General features: G+C 37.1%; 2 protein-coding genes across 3 annotated transcripts; one reads left to right on the top strand and one right to left on the bottom strand.

The window, feature by feature from the left end:
* Positions 1-183: 183 nt before the first annotated feature.
* Positions 184-2,578, bottom strand: LOC119997272. The gene has a single exon (XM_038844172.1). It carries the CDS (start codon positions 2,452-2,454, stop codon positions 316-318), a length of 2,139 nt encoding a protein of 712 aa, XP_038700100.1. The 5' UTR covers positions 2,455-2,578; the 3' UTR covers positions 184-315.
* A 2,973-nt stretch (positions 2,579-5,551) lies between these two features.
* Positions 5,552-8,759, top strand: LOC119996227 (chloroplast processing peptidase-like). 2 transcript variants are annotated; one of them, XM_038842787.1, is made up of 6 exons: positions 5,552-5,894; positions 7,295-7,357; positions 7,443-7,511; positions 7,871-7,957; positions 8,315-8,382; positions 8,526-8,759. In XM_038842787.1, exons 1-6 carry the CDS (start codon positions 5,724-5,726, stop codon positions 8,590-8,592), a joined length of 525 nt encoding a protein of 174 aa, XP_038698715.1. In that variant the 5' UTR covers positions 5,552-5,723; the 3' UTR covers positions 8,593-8,759. The 2 variants fall into 2 exon arrangements, with proteins under 2 accessions (XP_038698715.1, XP_038698716.1); XM_038842788.1 differs by having other exon boundaries at positions 5,562-5,894; positions 7,446-7,511.
* Positions 8,760-13,472: the final 4,713 nt, after the last annotated feature.

Consider the following 13,472-nt stretch of genomic DNA (forward strand, 5'->3'; position numbering starts at 1 on the left):
GAATAGTTACATAGGCATGACATACTGCTAGGGTGTTTGAGTGGGGTCAGTTGCCCCGCTCAAATAATTTTAAAATAAAATTCATATATTGATTTTGCATACTTCACCTTATAAAATTATATACTTTGGACTTTTGCCCTTACTAAATTTACAAGTTTTTATTATTCACAAAATATTTCTAATATTACAGCGAAAATGATAAAGATCCGGAAAATGATAAACTATTTCTAATATTACAATTCAACTACTGAGATAACTGAGATACCAATTGTGATGATCCCTAACATAACCACTATGTCACGGAAAAGTAGAGGGTCATGCACCACATCGAGCCTGAGCGTTGTTGGAAACCATGTGTGCAGCAGCAGAAGTGGCTGGGTTCGGCATTTGATTTAGCCAGAGACAATCTTCGAAGTCACAAACTGGTCCGTTTTCATTTGGTGGCTCTACATCTACTGGTTTTATATAGAATGGAATCCAGGTGGGGGTCCCATCATCATACGAATCGTATGTCAATCTCTTCAAATCAGAGCCGTCCACTTTAATCGTAAAAATCTCACCGTCTGGTCGGAAATGATTTGGGTTTGAGATTGGCTCCGCTGATATGCCACCATAGTCCGAAGTGAACACTATAGTCTTGCCATCCGGACTGAAAGACGGGTGGGTTGTCTGACCACCTGACCCGCTTTGAAGTAATTTCTTTAACCCGGTCCCATTCGGGTGGATCAAATACAATCCGAAACTCCCAGAACCCGGATTGTCTCTGTCAGACGCGAAAACAATCAAATCGCCGTTCGGTGACCAACTACACATCGTGTCTGCCCAGGGACCTTCCGTTAACCGACTGAGACTGGCGCTTTCTCCGTTCACAGCATCCATGATATACAGGTTCTTGTGACCCGACCGGCCTGATCTGAAAACCACCCATTTACCATCGGGTGACGGTGACGGAAATGCATTATTTTCGGCGTTCGTGGTCAATCTCTTGTAACTACCATCATCGACGTTTATGGAGATTATATCGACTTCTGTACTCTCCCTGGCTAAAAACGGACCGGTACTCGTGTACACTACTCCTTCACGAATCCAATCCCAGGCGACCATAAAAGCACTTTCGGGATAGATCTTGCGCAGATTCGAACCGTCCCGGTTCGCAACATAAACCCCCATAAAATTATCACCATTGTAGGCAACACGATCGCTCTTTGGCGAGAAAGAAGGAAAGTTGCCGTCGAATCTGAAGAGAGAGAGTTCAGCGTCTGGGCTTCTTATGTTCTCCAGAAACAGAGGACTTTTACTTCCAATACTTCCACCTCTGCACTTGTGGTACCCAATTAGGATTGAATCAGGCGAGATAAACGGGTTGAAGTGGTTAGTTGTTGGCGATACGAGTCGGGTCAGCTCCCTGAATTCCTTCTTAGAAAGGTCATATAGCTCTATATGACGAAATTTCGAAGTGGGTCTTCTCGTAGCAACAGCGATGAAGTTCTTGTTACCTGGAGCGGTAGCTGGGGTGAACGCGTGGACGCCAGGGGGAGTGACTCGCTCAACAATCACTGAATCTGTTGTCACCGGGCCTTGAGTTGGTAAAATCGCTCTGTAAACACTGATCCACTTATCTTCTGCACTTCTTCTGTGAAAGTACAGCGTCGAATCATCAACCCAACTCGGCCACCCGCCGTGCTCAACCACCTTGATTCGGCGAGTTCCGTCCCGAGTCAAAAATACGTAAATATCAGTACTCAATTCCTCCACTTCACCACTCCACCCTCTCTCGCCATACGACGCCACAGCAGTCCAAGTTCCAGACGGCGAAACCGCAGGGCTAAAATCCGCAATCCCAAAAGGAGTGAGTCGACGAGTAAACCCGGTACTCAACTCTGCCGAGTATACTGCAGCCCAACTCGTCCTTGGCACACCTGGGTCGTCGTGATTCGACACGTAAATTAGATAGTCCCCTGCCACACTTGGCTTATCTTTCATCGAAATTCCGATCTTGCTCTTCTGAACATTAACAGCACCCAACAAGGGCACTTGAACGCGCGATGGAATCTCATGGGCAGACCTCGATCCCGGAGCATCGTGGTAAACGGCGTCGTAGTATATGTTCCACAATCCGTTCCTCTCCGTGACATAGACGAGCTCCAATAGTGGTCGTTCACTTGAGAGTCGGGTTCGGGTCTGATTAGAGACGAACGAGGAAAAAGAAGGTGAATTCGGGAAGTGACCATTGAAATTAACGGACTGACCGTCGGTGATTTGGAGTTCGTTGGTTGTGGTTGGCGGGCCTTCAGTCGGAAGGGAGAAGACGTCAAAGGCGTAGTCTGCTCTGCCGACTGTAGTGTAGACGATGCTGCTCCAGCTTGAAGGCTCATGGTCCGCCGCTGCACATAGTAGAATCAGCAGCAAATGAGGCAGAAAAAGAGAAGTAATACATTTGAATTTCAGCTTCATAATTCGTGGGAGATTGAGAGTAACCAGTAAAATGGCGAAGGATAAATAGGACGAGACAGAGAGCTTATGCAAGAGATGACGTGGCGAGAAGATTGGGACAAGATTATGTCGCGATCCAACGGTGGTCAATTTTCATCCAGAGAGTATTTATTAAGTATTTCGTTTATTTGTCTTAATACGTTATTTAAAAAATAACATTTTGCTTCTTTTATTTAACTTTTATTTTTGGCTAACGTTACTTAGGGACTTCTACAAATGGATCTGGCGTCAAATTATAAATAATCTATGATAACATGACAATCACTTTAATAATCTTAAGTGACGACTTCTTTTACCAAACAACTTTTGTTTCTGATTAAAACTTTCAATTATTGGTGGTATACCAAAATCATCCTCGACACTTGTCAAAAAAGGACACCTGGCAGGAAGACTTCAAGTTGTTTTTTTTTTTTTTTGGAAGACTTGTCAAGTTGATAGACTGATTGGGGTACTACATGCTCACCTCGAGTCATTGACCAAGGCTGAGTTGAAGAAACGACAATCCAATTGTGTGGATGATCTGAGGATACATCTCGATATTAGAGTGATCGAATATCAAGGGGAATCGAGAGTCCTAAAAGAGACAGACTACAATTACTCTTTGTAATACCCAGATTTTGACCTTATCATTTTGTTATTATTTCTTATTCATTTAAATATTTTATTTTTAAATATATATTATGAAAACTCAAATTTAGAGTCCAATTAAATTTTTTATCAAAATACCGTTTAACTTTACCTCAAATCAAATTTGTGTCTCAATATCTAAATAATTCCAAGCTCATAAATTATAAGCTTCATTCCTAAACTTATCCCAAGCCAATAAATAAAGCTCACAAGCCATGCCCCAAAACCCATAAGCTCATAACCCAAGTCTCACAACTCAAGCAAATAAACCTTAAAATTCTTAGTATAAAAGGAGATAGGTATAAAAATTAGAGTGGAGGAGGCGGCTGATTTGGGAGGAGAAAAAGTAAAAACACACAAAAAGAAAGAGGAGGCGTGGGGTCTGGGAAAAAGGCAGAACAAAAGGAGTTGTTTTTTGGTAGAGAAGAAAGGGAGATTAGAGAGAGAGAAAGGGGGGGGCTGTTTACAAGGGGAAGGCGGCAGGTGAAAAAAAAAAAGAACAGTGGCTAAGAAAAGGAGAGGAAAAAGTGAGGAAGAAAGGTAGAAATATTTTCTAGTTTTATTCTTTGGGTTTCCATTTCTATCTCCTGCTTGCACCTTTTTGTCTCTCTGTTTGAACACTCTCTTGTAGAAAAAAAAAAAGATTTTCTCCCTCGAACGATTCTGTCCCCGTGTAAAAGGAACCCCGTCCCTCTATTTGTTGAATGGTCCTCTTGAGCTTTCCCCATTCAAATTGAGATAGCTGCTTTGTGCCATAATACATTATTTGGGTTGGACATTTTTCTCTTAGAAACTCTCTTTTTCATCTAAGACATTCTTCGTAAATTTTTGTTCAAAATTATGTTTGGTGCTATTGTGTATTACGAGAACATCTCCATTTTTTGGTGGGTCTGGTTTGAGTGAAAAAAACAAAACAGAGATGCTCCTTTTCCACCCCTGTGTGTCACGGCTAGGGAGTGCTGGAGAAGAATAAAGATGTGGGTTGTGCTATAGAGAGTTGAACTTATGGGTATAACACAAGTAAATGTTTTTATTTGTTTTGTTTTGTTCCTGTTCTTTTGTTTTGTTTGTTTTTGTTTGTTTTGTTTGTCACATTTCGTTATACTTTTGGGCTCTTCTTTTATTTTCATGAATTTTGCTTGTTTCTTGGGCCAATAATTGGATTTTTGAGCCAACACAGTCTTGGACTCAAGTCCCTTTTTCGGACCAACAGCTGATTTAGTGAGTTTGTTATCTCTTTTAGGGCCAACATTTGTTTGTCTTGTTTTAATTTCCAAAATCGGGATAGGTGTCGTCCCGAGACCAAAACAGTTTTAACCACCCACTCACGAAAAATAACTTTGACTTTAAAATGGTTATTGTTAAATTCAAAGATGGGATATTTAATTCATTTATTAAAATTCATTATTTCCTTTGTAAATATTAGTTTTGATCATCTCCTAAACAATAATACTTTTTTTTTAATAAAATTACGCAAGCCCTTGTACTCCTTCTTCGAGAGATTTTGTCCCCGTGTAGAATAAACTTTTTTCTAAAAAACCCTCATTCTCAAAAAAGTCATAAATATCTTATTGCTAGTTGCGTACTCTTTCTTCGAGGGATTTTGTCCCCGTGTAAACGGAGTTATTCCAAAAATCCTTTTTTTTTCTAAAATTCTCATAAATATTTTCATTAGCCCTTGTTCAAGTATTGGTAATCGCGTAAGCAAGTGTTGTAGGGTGCTAACACATTCTCTACGCTCAATCGACCCCTGGACTCAATTCTCAAAATGGAAGATCGATATTTTAATTGGTGACCAGTTGCACCTCCAAAACAATTGGTGGCGACTTCATTGTTTTTTGCAAGTCTGCTCGCGTCATGATTCCGATTGTGACACTCTTATTAAAATTAGAATTCTCCAATTCATATAAAAAATAACATTCAACACAAGGTAAACGATACTCTTAATTGCTACGAGAGAGAGATCCGAGCACTCTCTTAACTTTAGCATCTTGAATTGACTTCGGTATCGGAGACGTCCCTTGAGAAAATACTCGGAGCCCCCTACAACTCGATTTTCTCCCGTGCATGTCATCTAAGCATATTCGAAGACACTTCTTGATGTTAGTCCGACCATCTACTACGTCATCAAGATAGAACTAATTTTGCACGTCGTCATATTAGAACGATCCACCTATTAATTATGATATCATAAATTTGTGCCAGGAAAATTTTATTTTTAATGAAATTAAGAAATTTATGCTTTATGGCTGTATAATTCCCATAATGTCCTTTGCAATCTCTTTCAAATTTGGAAGAACAAATGAAGGGAAGCACAAATGCACAATTATTCAATATTTTGTGATTTGACCGTTATTGTCTTGCGGGGGTCGCTGGTGAGTAATTAACGGTAACCGTGACGGCTCTTCATCTCTCACTACTCTCTCCCTCTACACACTCTCTCTCTGTGGAAACTTCCTGACCAAGAATTTCAGAGTCAATATATTTACGCGCAATTCTAGTTTTCTATACCTTTTCGCTCTCTATCTGAATCTGCAACAAGTTCTACATTAAAACGCCTCAGGACTTGAGAAAATCCTCTCTTTTTTTTTTGTTTTCTTGTAATGGGTTTCTCCAGACCAAAACTGGGTTTCCTCGGATGGCCTGGTCTTGTTGGGTTCGTCAGGCTTTTGTTGGTGTTTCTCTTGTGGTCTACCTTGTCGGAGATCCGCTTCATTCCATCATCTTCTATGTACCCGACTCTTTGTGTGGGTGATCGAGTCATTATTGAAAAGGTACAAGTCCTTTGCTTCTTGTGGTGGTTCTTATTAAAACCTGTAATTACTTTGCTTTATATATTTTGTTGAATATTGGTTTATTTTCAGATATTTTTGGATGTGAGTGGGGCAATAAGAATCTTGATTGGGGCAATAATCAACTATTGTAGAAATTCTATGACCTTTTCATCCGAGTGTACTCTCAATTATGGTGCTGGAAATGTAGAGATCGCTTCACCTCTTACACTTTATTTTCTTTAAAGGGAAAAAACTATTTTGTCTTGATGTGAATTTCTAGCTGAATATTGCAAAATGGATTTTGGTGCACAATGGTTATTGTTATAGGCTTTCCATGGATAATGGGTTGTCATACTCTGAAGCTCAGTTGAGTTTTCCAACAGTTCATTTCATTTTGTTGTTCAACTTCAACCATTTCCTTTCTTTTTTTACAATTTGGGATCTGTCAGTAGTTTGTTGTTCAAATTATCTTAAGTTTATTACCTTTCTTAGATGGTTATTAAGTGTAGGAGTCATTCTACTGGAAACTAGAAGTAATCTATGGACTGTAGATTTTGTTATGATAGGTTACTGTCAAGTTGAACTTGTAACCTGCAATGGAAATATTTTTCCAAATTATAAGAAGAAATATGTTGAAGTAAGGGTTTTCAGTCAACAAAAATTTGATTGAATTCATATGTGAAACTAAGACCATCAGACCATATAGCTCTAGAAATGGCTTGCTGGATTAAAGTTCTCTGAAAGACAAAGATGAAGATATGGTGGTCTTTAGGTGACTCCTAGGTCATGGTGAAGTGATATCGCCTGCAGCTTCCATCGACAAAGGTCCATTCTTGATTTGGCTGGATTGGATTCTGTCAAATGGCCTTCTAATTCACCAAGTTTTATGTTTTCCCTGAGTAGGACTCTGGATATTGGTGTTTTGGATTATAAATTACAAAATCAATTAATTTCATAGCTGACCAAGGTCCTTGCCCGGACATATGATCAGGACTTTGTTCTTTTATTTATTTTTTGTTTTTTTGTTTTTTTCTCTTTTTTGGATGGTTGAGGAGTTTCTTCTATCAGGAAAATCATCTAGTTCATGATGGCCAGCATAATAGTTGCTAAGAAAATACGGTGAGAGCAATTTTTATTTAAATTTATCAGATGGTGCAACACCAGAAAACATGAAAGTTTACTATTGTACTCGATCGAATGCTGGGGAAGAATATGAAGCCGTAAAAATCTTTAATATATTAGTGTCTTTCGACCATTCCATCCCTTAAAAGCAATGAAAACTAATTCTGATAACACTGATAATGTAAATGGTGGATATAACGATAATAACTAAATGTGGAAATAGTTTTTGTTATCCTCTACAAACTATAAATTGAGAGTTTTTTTTGTAATTTCTGCAGGCCTCATATTACTTCAGAAGTCCTGCTATACATGACATTGTCACATTTCATGCTCCAAAAGAGGTTTGTTGACATGACATAGAACTTTCATTTCTCTGTTTAGTAGCCAATCTACAAAACTTCTGTTATCTTCATCATTTTTTGATAGCAGGCTGGATTCAAGGAGGGAGACGTATTTATCAAGAGAATTGTTGCAAAGGCTGGAGACTCTGTTCAGGCAACTTTATTTTCACCTCTTCCCTTATGCATATACATTAGGGATTAATTTTATAAATATTCCATAATCATATTATTAACCTGACACTAAACTTGAATTGATTGCATTATAAACATCCCATCATGATTTTCACTCAAACTGTTGTCCCTTCTATAAATTTTTACTTAAGAAATGCAATGCTGTAGCATTCTCATTCTGTTTCTGCCTATGGACGAGTGAATACATCTGAAGTCGTACTCTTAATGCTTCTGTCACTGATAAGTTGGGAAATGCATATATTAGCTCATCTTTCACTTATAGTAAAGCTGTCAGGTAAAAGAAATATTTCTATTTGAGCTATTCTTTTCATACTTTTGCAGGTTCATCGCGGATTACTCTATGTGAATGGAATTGCTCAGAATGAAGATTTCATACCAGAACTGCCTAAATACACTTTAACGTTAACTGTGAGCCTTCAACGTGTTCTCTGTGCTTCTATACTAGCGTACTCTTTTTGTATGCTAAAATTGGTTGTTCTTGAGAACGTCATAGGGTAAAAACTGCCTAGGTCACATGTTTTTTCAAAATATGTCTCAAAAAGTACCCATGATTCCATGAAGCTCCATGTCCACACTGTGTACATTGTTGCTGAATGAGAAGGACATGAATCCTCATGGCGTAGCTCATATCTTCCTCCTTATTAATGAATTGCATTTCAGTGTATATCAGTGACCTAGAATGATCCACCATTTACTCGGTCTGCCTCTGTTGTTGCTTAAGACATTGTGGGTTTAACATTGAGCTTACTTTTCTTGAATTTACAGCATGTGCCTAAAGATCATGTTTATGTGTTGGGAGACAACCGCAACAACAGCTACGACTCCCGCTTTTGGTAGAGTTTCAAACACCTACAATACCATAGTTTTTCTATAATTTCCATTGTTTGTTCCTTGTCAATCACAAGTGCTTCACTTGATTCTTTTATTTCTTTCTGCTCTCCATTTTGCTTACCGTATCATCGACCATGATGACCAGGGGACCGGTTCCTGTGAAAGACATTATTGGAAGATTTGTCCTACGTCTTCATCGGCCTTCAAGTTGATCAAGAATAATCATATGCATATGTACTTGCCATGGAATTTGAAGACAATGAATGAAATCCTGTTATGTGACTGTAGATGAAGACCCTTTGATGTCACAAAGCAAACGTTTGTTTTTCTTCTGTTTTTATTTCTTCACAGATAAAATGAAAAGCACCCAACACAAGCCTAGGCATCTCTACCCAAGGGCCATGCCCAATCCAAATGCAAATAGAAGCCATATATGCTGGGCCAAGCAAACCGTACTGGGCTTGAACTTAATGCGACAAGCTCAAGCTCAGTCCATTGGTGAAATATTCAATCCCAAACCCACCAAAAAGGGCTGAATGGGCCGGACATTTCAGGCCTCTTGGCCCATTAATGTGGTTTCATGCCATATATGCCAGGCCAAGCAAACCGTACTGGGCTTGAACTTAATGAGACGAGCTCAAGCTCAGTTCACTGGTGAAATGCCACCAAAAAGGGATGAATGGGCTGGACATTTCAGGCCCCTTGGCCCATTAATATGGGCCATGCCATATATCCCGGGCCAAGCAAACCATACTGGGCTTGAACTTAATGCGACTAACTCAAGCTCAGTTCATTGGTGAAATATTCAATCCCAAACCCACCAAAAAGGGCGGAATGTGATCGTACTTTGCACAAAGGTGGTATAACAGGCTCAATTTAATTATTGAAGTCTACTGGCGTGTGTGAAGATCCAGGGAAACAATTGAACTCTTTCAATTGGTTGACATTGGAGGCTTGGCTTGGTTTGCACGTCAGATGGAAAAGCCAAAAGGAAGCTGCTTGCCATCCAAAGCATAAGGAAAAGCAAAAGTAAGGGAAACCAAATGATACAAAAAGAAGGAAATAAAGGAAGCTAGAAAAGTTAAAAGAAAAGGGAAAGAAGAATCCGATAAATAATTAATAATAGAGATTGCGCCGAATGAGTAAGAAAACAAATCAACTAAGGAGAATGAAGTTCTCCGAGTTGGAGAAGGAGATCAATTGAAGGAAGCTTTGGGTCATTATAAAAAGCGGGCCACGGTAGTAGAGACAGATAAGAGTTGCAGAGTCACATTCTCTAGTTTTTGTTTTTGTTCTTCTCTCTAGATTTTTTCTTTGTTCTTATTCTTGTTTCATATATGACTTTCTCATATTTAATATTCATGTGTTCTTTGTCCATGGTTTGTAACTAAACTTCTATGTTAGGATGTGATGTAGCCTAACATGACAATTACCAATTGATTCAATTTTACTAGTATACAATTTTGGTTCATTAATTCTTGTTTTTAATCTCTGCGCTTAACAGTTTATTGTATGTTTGTTTGTTTGATCACCATTCAAATTTGTATATAGACTAATCTAGCTAAGACTAAGGAACAATCGTAATTCACATGTCTTTGTGGAATTGAGATTGGAAAAAATAATTGTCGAAGGCCTAGACCATGGTTTAGAAGATTAATTGGTTGTATATTTCTTTAAATCTTAACGAGTCATTAGCTTTGGGTTAACAATTACTATCGAACATGATTAATTTATTGCTTAATGATACATGTTGGCAACGCGACCGAAGAATCAACATAATTAAGAAATAATCAACCCTTGAATTGGAACTGATACTGTATACTTGATCTTTATGACTTGTAATTGGATTGTTTGGTGAAATCACTACCCGTAGCTTTTTCTCCTATTATTTACATATATATATATATATATATGTTTTCTCACATAAGGATGTAAAATAAAAGTGTAAAGTGTGGACCACTTTTTCACTATTGATTTAAGACATATTAGAGCTAAATTAGTTGATCACACTTGTCATTTCACTTAAATCAATGAATCCCACAACAAACTCAAAAGTCAAACACTTGAATTAGTGTCAAAAACAATCAGGAAAATTAGAGTTGGTTTCAGTGTTATGAGCCACCAAATTGAAATGTAGCGTCAAGATATTGGAAAGGTCAAACTGTTAGACTAAAGGTTCTATATTTTAGTTTTGATGAGCCAATATGATTAACTCAATCTTCTTAAGTTTACGACACACAAGTAATTCACATTTGACATTTTTTTTTCTTCAAGTGGGTCCCACGTGTTTTCCCCAACCATGGAGATTGGGGCGATTTTGTTTGCTCAAATTTTACCAAATTTTTAATCAAATCGAACGGAGGGGAGAGAGTGAGTGTTTGTGAGAGACTTTCAACTACTCCCATTAATACAATACAGAGAATGCATTCACACACAACCAAAAAGATGCAGAGTCACCAATGAAGATACTCCTGCGTTTTTACAGCGACAAATACACCACTCACACGTCAACACCACACTCTCTCTCTAAAATCAACACCGCTACGTCATCACCTCTCTCTCTCTATCCCCCTCTCTTTATCCAACCACCGCTTGGGAAGCCCGGGGCGGGCCTGCTGTAATAAAATTACAGCAGGTCCCGCTGTAATGTATTTTTAAGGTAATAAAAAATTTTATTTTTATTTTTAAAAATCATAAATATGTAGTGTTCATCATAACGAACACAACGGTATATTTTTTGTTAGAAACAAAAATCAAATTCATCGGGATCAAAACATTGAATATTTTGAGTTTATATCCGATGGTGTAGAATTGTCGTGTCTTTTTCATGTTGAATTTGATTTTTGTTTCTAACAAAAAATATATCGTTGTGTTCGTTATGATGAACACTACATATTTATGATTTTTAAAAATAAAAATAAAAATTTTTAATGTTAGAAAAGCTTATTACAGTGGGGCCTGCTGTAATTTTATTACAGCAGGCCCCGGGCTTCCCCACCGCTTGCCGTCCCCAAATTCCCCCAAATGGCCTTAGCTGTTCCTCACTCTATCCATGGCCCCACTCCTCTCTCTGTAACGCTTTGTGTGACCGTTCTGTCTCACAAAAGTCTATCTACCATTTCCTCTGCATGTAAATCTCCATAGAAATCCTAGCTTCTAGTACTCCTTTTCTCTCTCGGGACTCTGTTTTAAGCATGCACACAACTACTGTATTAATGAGCATTTTGTTACGAAAGTTTAGGTGTTGATTTAGTATTTCAACTTTATGTTATTAATAATCCCTGAAAATCAGGGTACTGACCTGTTTTTCGCTTTTCTATTACCTTCTGTATGGCTATATATAAAGCCATCTTGCATATTGAATAAGATAAGCTTTCCTCCTATTCCCGTACTATTACAAAACTAGCTTCAATACATTTTAGTTTTGAAAGGCCTTTACAACTGCCTCCAATTAAATTTTTTCTTGTAATATAAGTTATCTGAGAGGGTCACTAACTCTATATTGAGTCTGATCACCAAATTTAAAAAATTATACGAACTCCATACTAATAAAATAACAATGACTTCTATTGGATGGATCATTAACCATATTACATTATTTACATCTAATATATTTTAAAAATATGCATGGAGAGCCCCTCCCTCTCGTTTATATATAAAGAAATGTTAAAAGAAAAGGCTGCTATCATAAATAGTAGTATATATATGTCTACAGTAGATCTACCTAGTTTTTTTTGGAATAATTAATTTTATGGTTGGTTTTCTAGATACAATGTTAATTATTTACTCATTTTTAATAATTTTTTATGAGAAAAATAAGCTAAAAATTGATAAAGGAAACTCAACCTTACATAAATAATACTCCCTCCGTCCGGTTGTTATTTACACATAGATTAAGAAAGTATGGTTAATTTAGTTTAAAGTTTGTTCTTTTCCTAATATACCCTCATTAAATGTAATGCACTTTTCAAACCATCTTTAATGTTATTTACAAGATTTAAGGCAATTAAAACATCAACAAGCCTAATGTGAATATAATACTACTCCATGAAGTAGATGATGATTGTTTTATGAGATTGATTTACGTTGAGTATATAGTATAGTAGAAAAAAAACAATTAATGTGACTTTTTAGTTCTCCATACAAACATTTAATAATTTTTTAAATCAATTTGATTGTTGAAGTCTGCTGGCGTGTGTGAAGATTAATTGGTTGTATAGTTATTTAAATCTTATTGAGTCATTAGCTTTGGGTTAACAATTGCGATCGAACATGATTAATTCATTGCTTAATGATACCTGTTGACACCGTGACCGAATGAATCAAAATAATTAAGAAATAATCAACCCTTGAATTGGAATTGATATTGTATACTTGATCTTTATGGCTTGTAATTGGATTGCTTGGTGAAATCAATACCTTATGCCTTTTCTCCTATTGTTTACAAAATCTTCAACAACAATTTGAATTGTAATTGATATTGTATACTTGATCTTTATGATTTGTAATTGGATTGCTTGGTGAAATCACTACCCCCAGCCTTTTCTCCTGTTGTTTACAAAAACTTCGACAACAATTTGATTTTTATTTTCCTTCTAGTTAAATTATCTTTTCTCTCTTTTCTTACATTTGTTTTGCGCATATTCTATTAGTTTATTGAGTTAGGAAACATAATTAGATAAACTAGTTTCTGTGACATCGATCTCGTATTTATATACATTGTGCTATTCATAGACTCTTGTGAGAATTATTACATCAGAATGGGCCGGATATTTCAGATCCTTTGACCCATTAATGTGGTGCGCATGTGAGTTCTTTCTTCTTTGAGTTCCCACCTCATGAACTTTTTTACTTTCTTTCACAAAATAAGCTTCGGCTATTGGATGGTTTCACTCTTTATGAGTATCTTAGAAAATAGAAGGGTGTCAATGTGAACAAAGGAGCTCTTGGCCAAGTAGTGGCCATTCCTTTGGATCTCGAACATGTTAATTGACTGTTCGAATCTTCTCACATACTAAAATTATTAAAAATTAAAATATGTTCAACAAAAGAGTGTGATCAATGTGAAGAGTTTAACTTAAGGTTTCCAGTT

The sequence above is a fragment of the Tripterygium wilfordii genome, chromosome 4 (genome assembly GCF_013401445.1).
Source record: "Tripterygium wilfordii isolate XIE 37 chromosome 4, ASM1340144v1, whole genome shotgun sequence".
NCBI classification, from domain to species: Eukaryota; Viridiplantae; Streptophyta; class Magnoliopsida; order Celastrales; family Celastraceae; genus Tripterygium; species Tripterygium wilfordii.

Coding starts and splice junctions, on each gene's coding strand:
- LOC119996227 (XM_038842787.1), top strand. CDS start 5,724: ATGGGTTTCTCCAGACCAAAACTGGGTTTCCTCGGATGGCCTGGTCTT. Junction 7,358..7,442: donor CATTTCATGCTCCAAAAGAG/GTTTGTTGACAT, acceptor ATTTTTTGATAG/CAGGCTGGATTCAAGGAGGG. Junction 7,512..7,870: donor AGGCTGGAGACTCTGTTCAG/GCAACTTTATTT, acceptor ATACTTTTGCAG/GTTCATCGCGGATTACTCTA.
- LOC119997272 (XM_038844172.1), bottom strand. CDS start 2,454: ATGAAGCTGAAATTCAAATGTATTACTTCTCTTTTTCTGCCTCATTTG.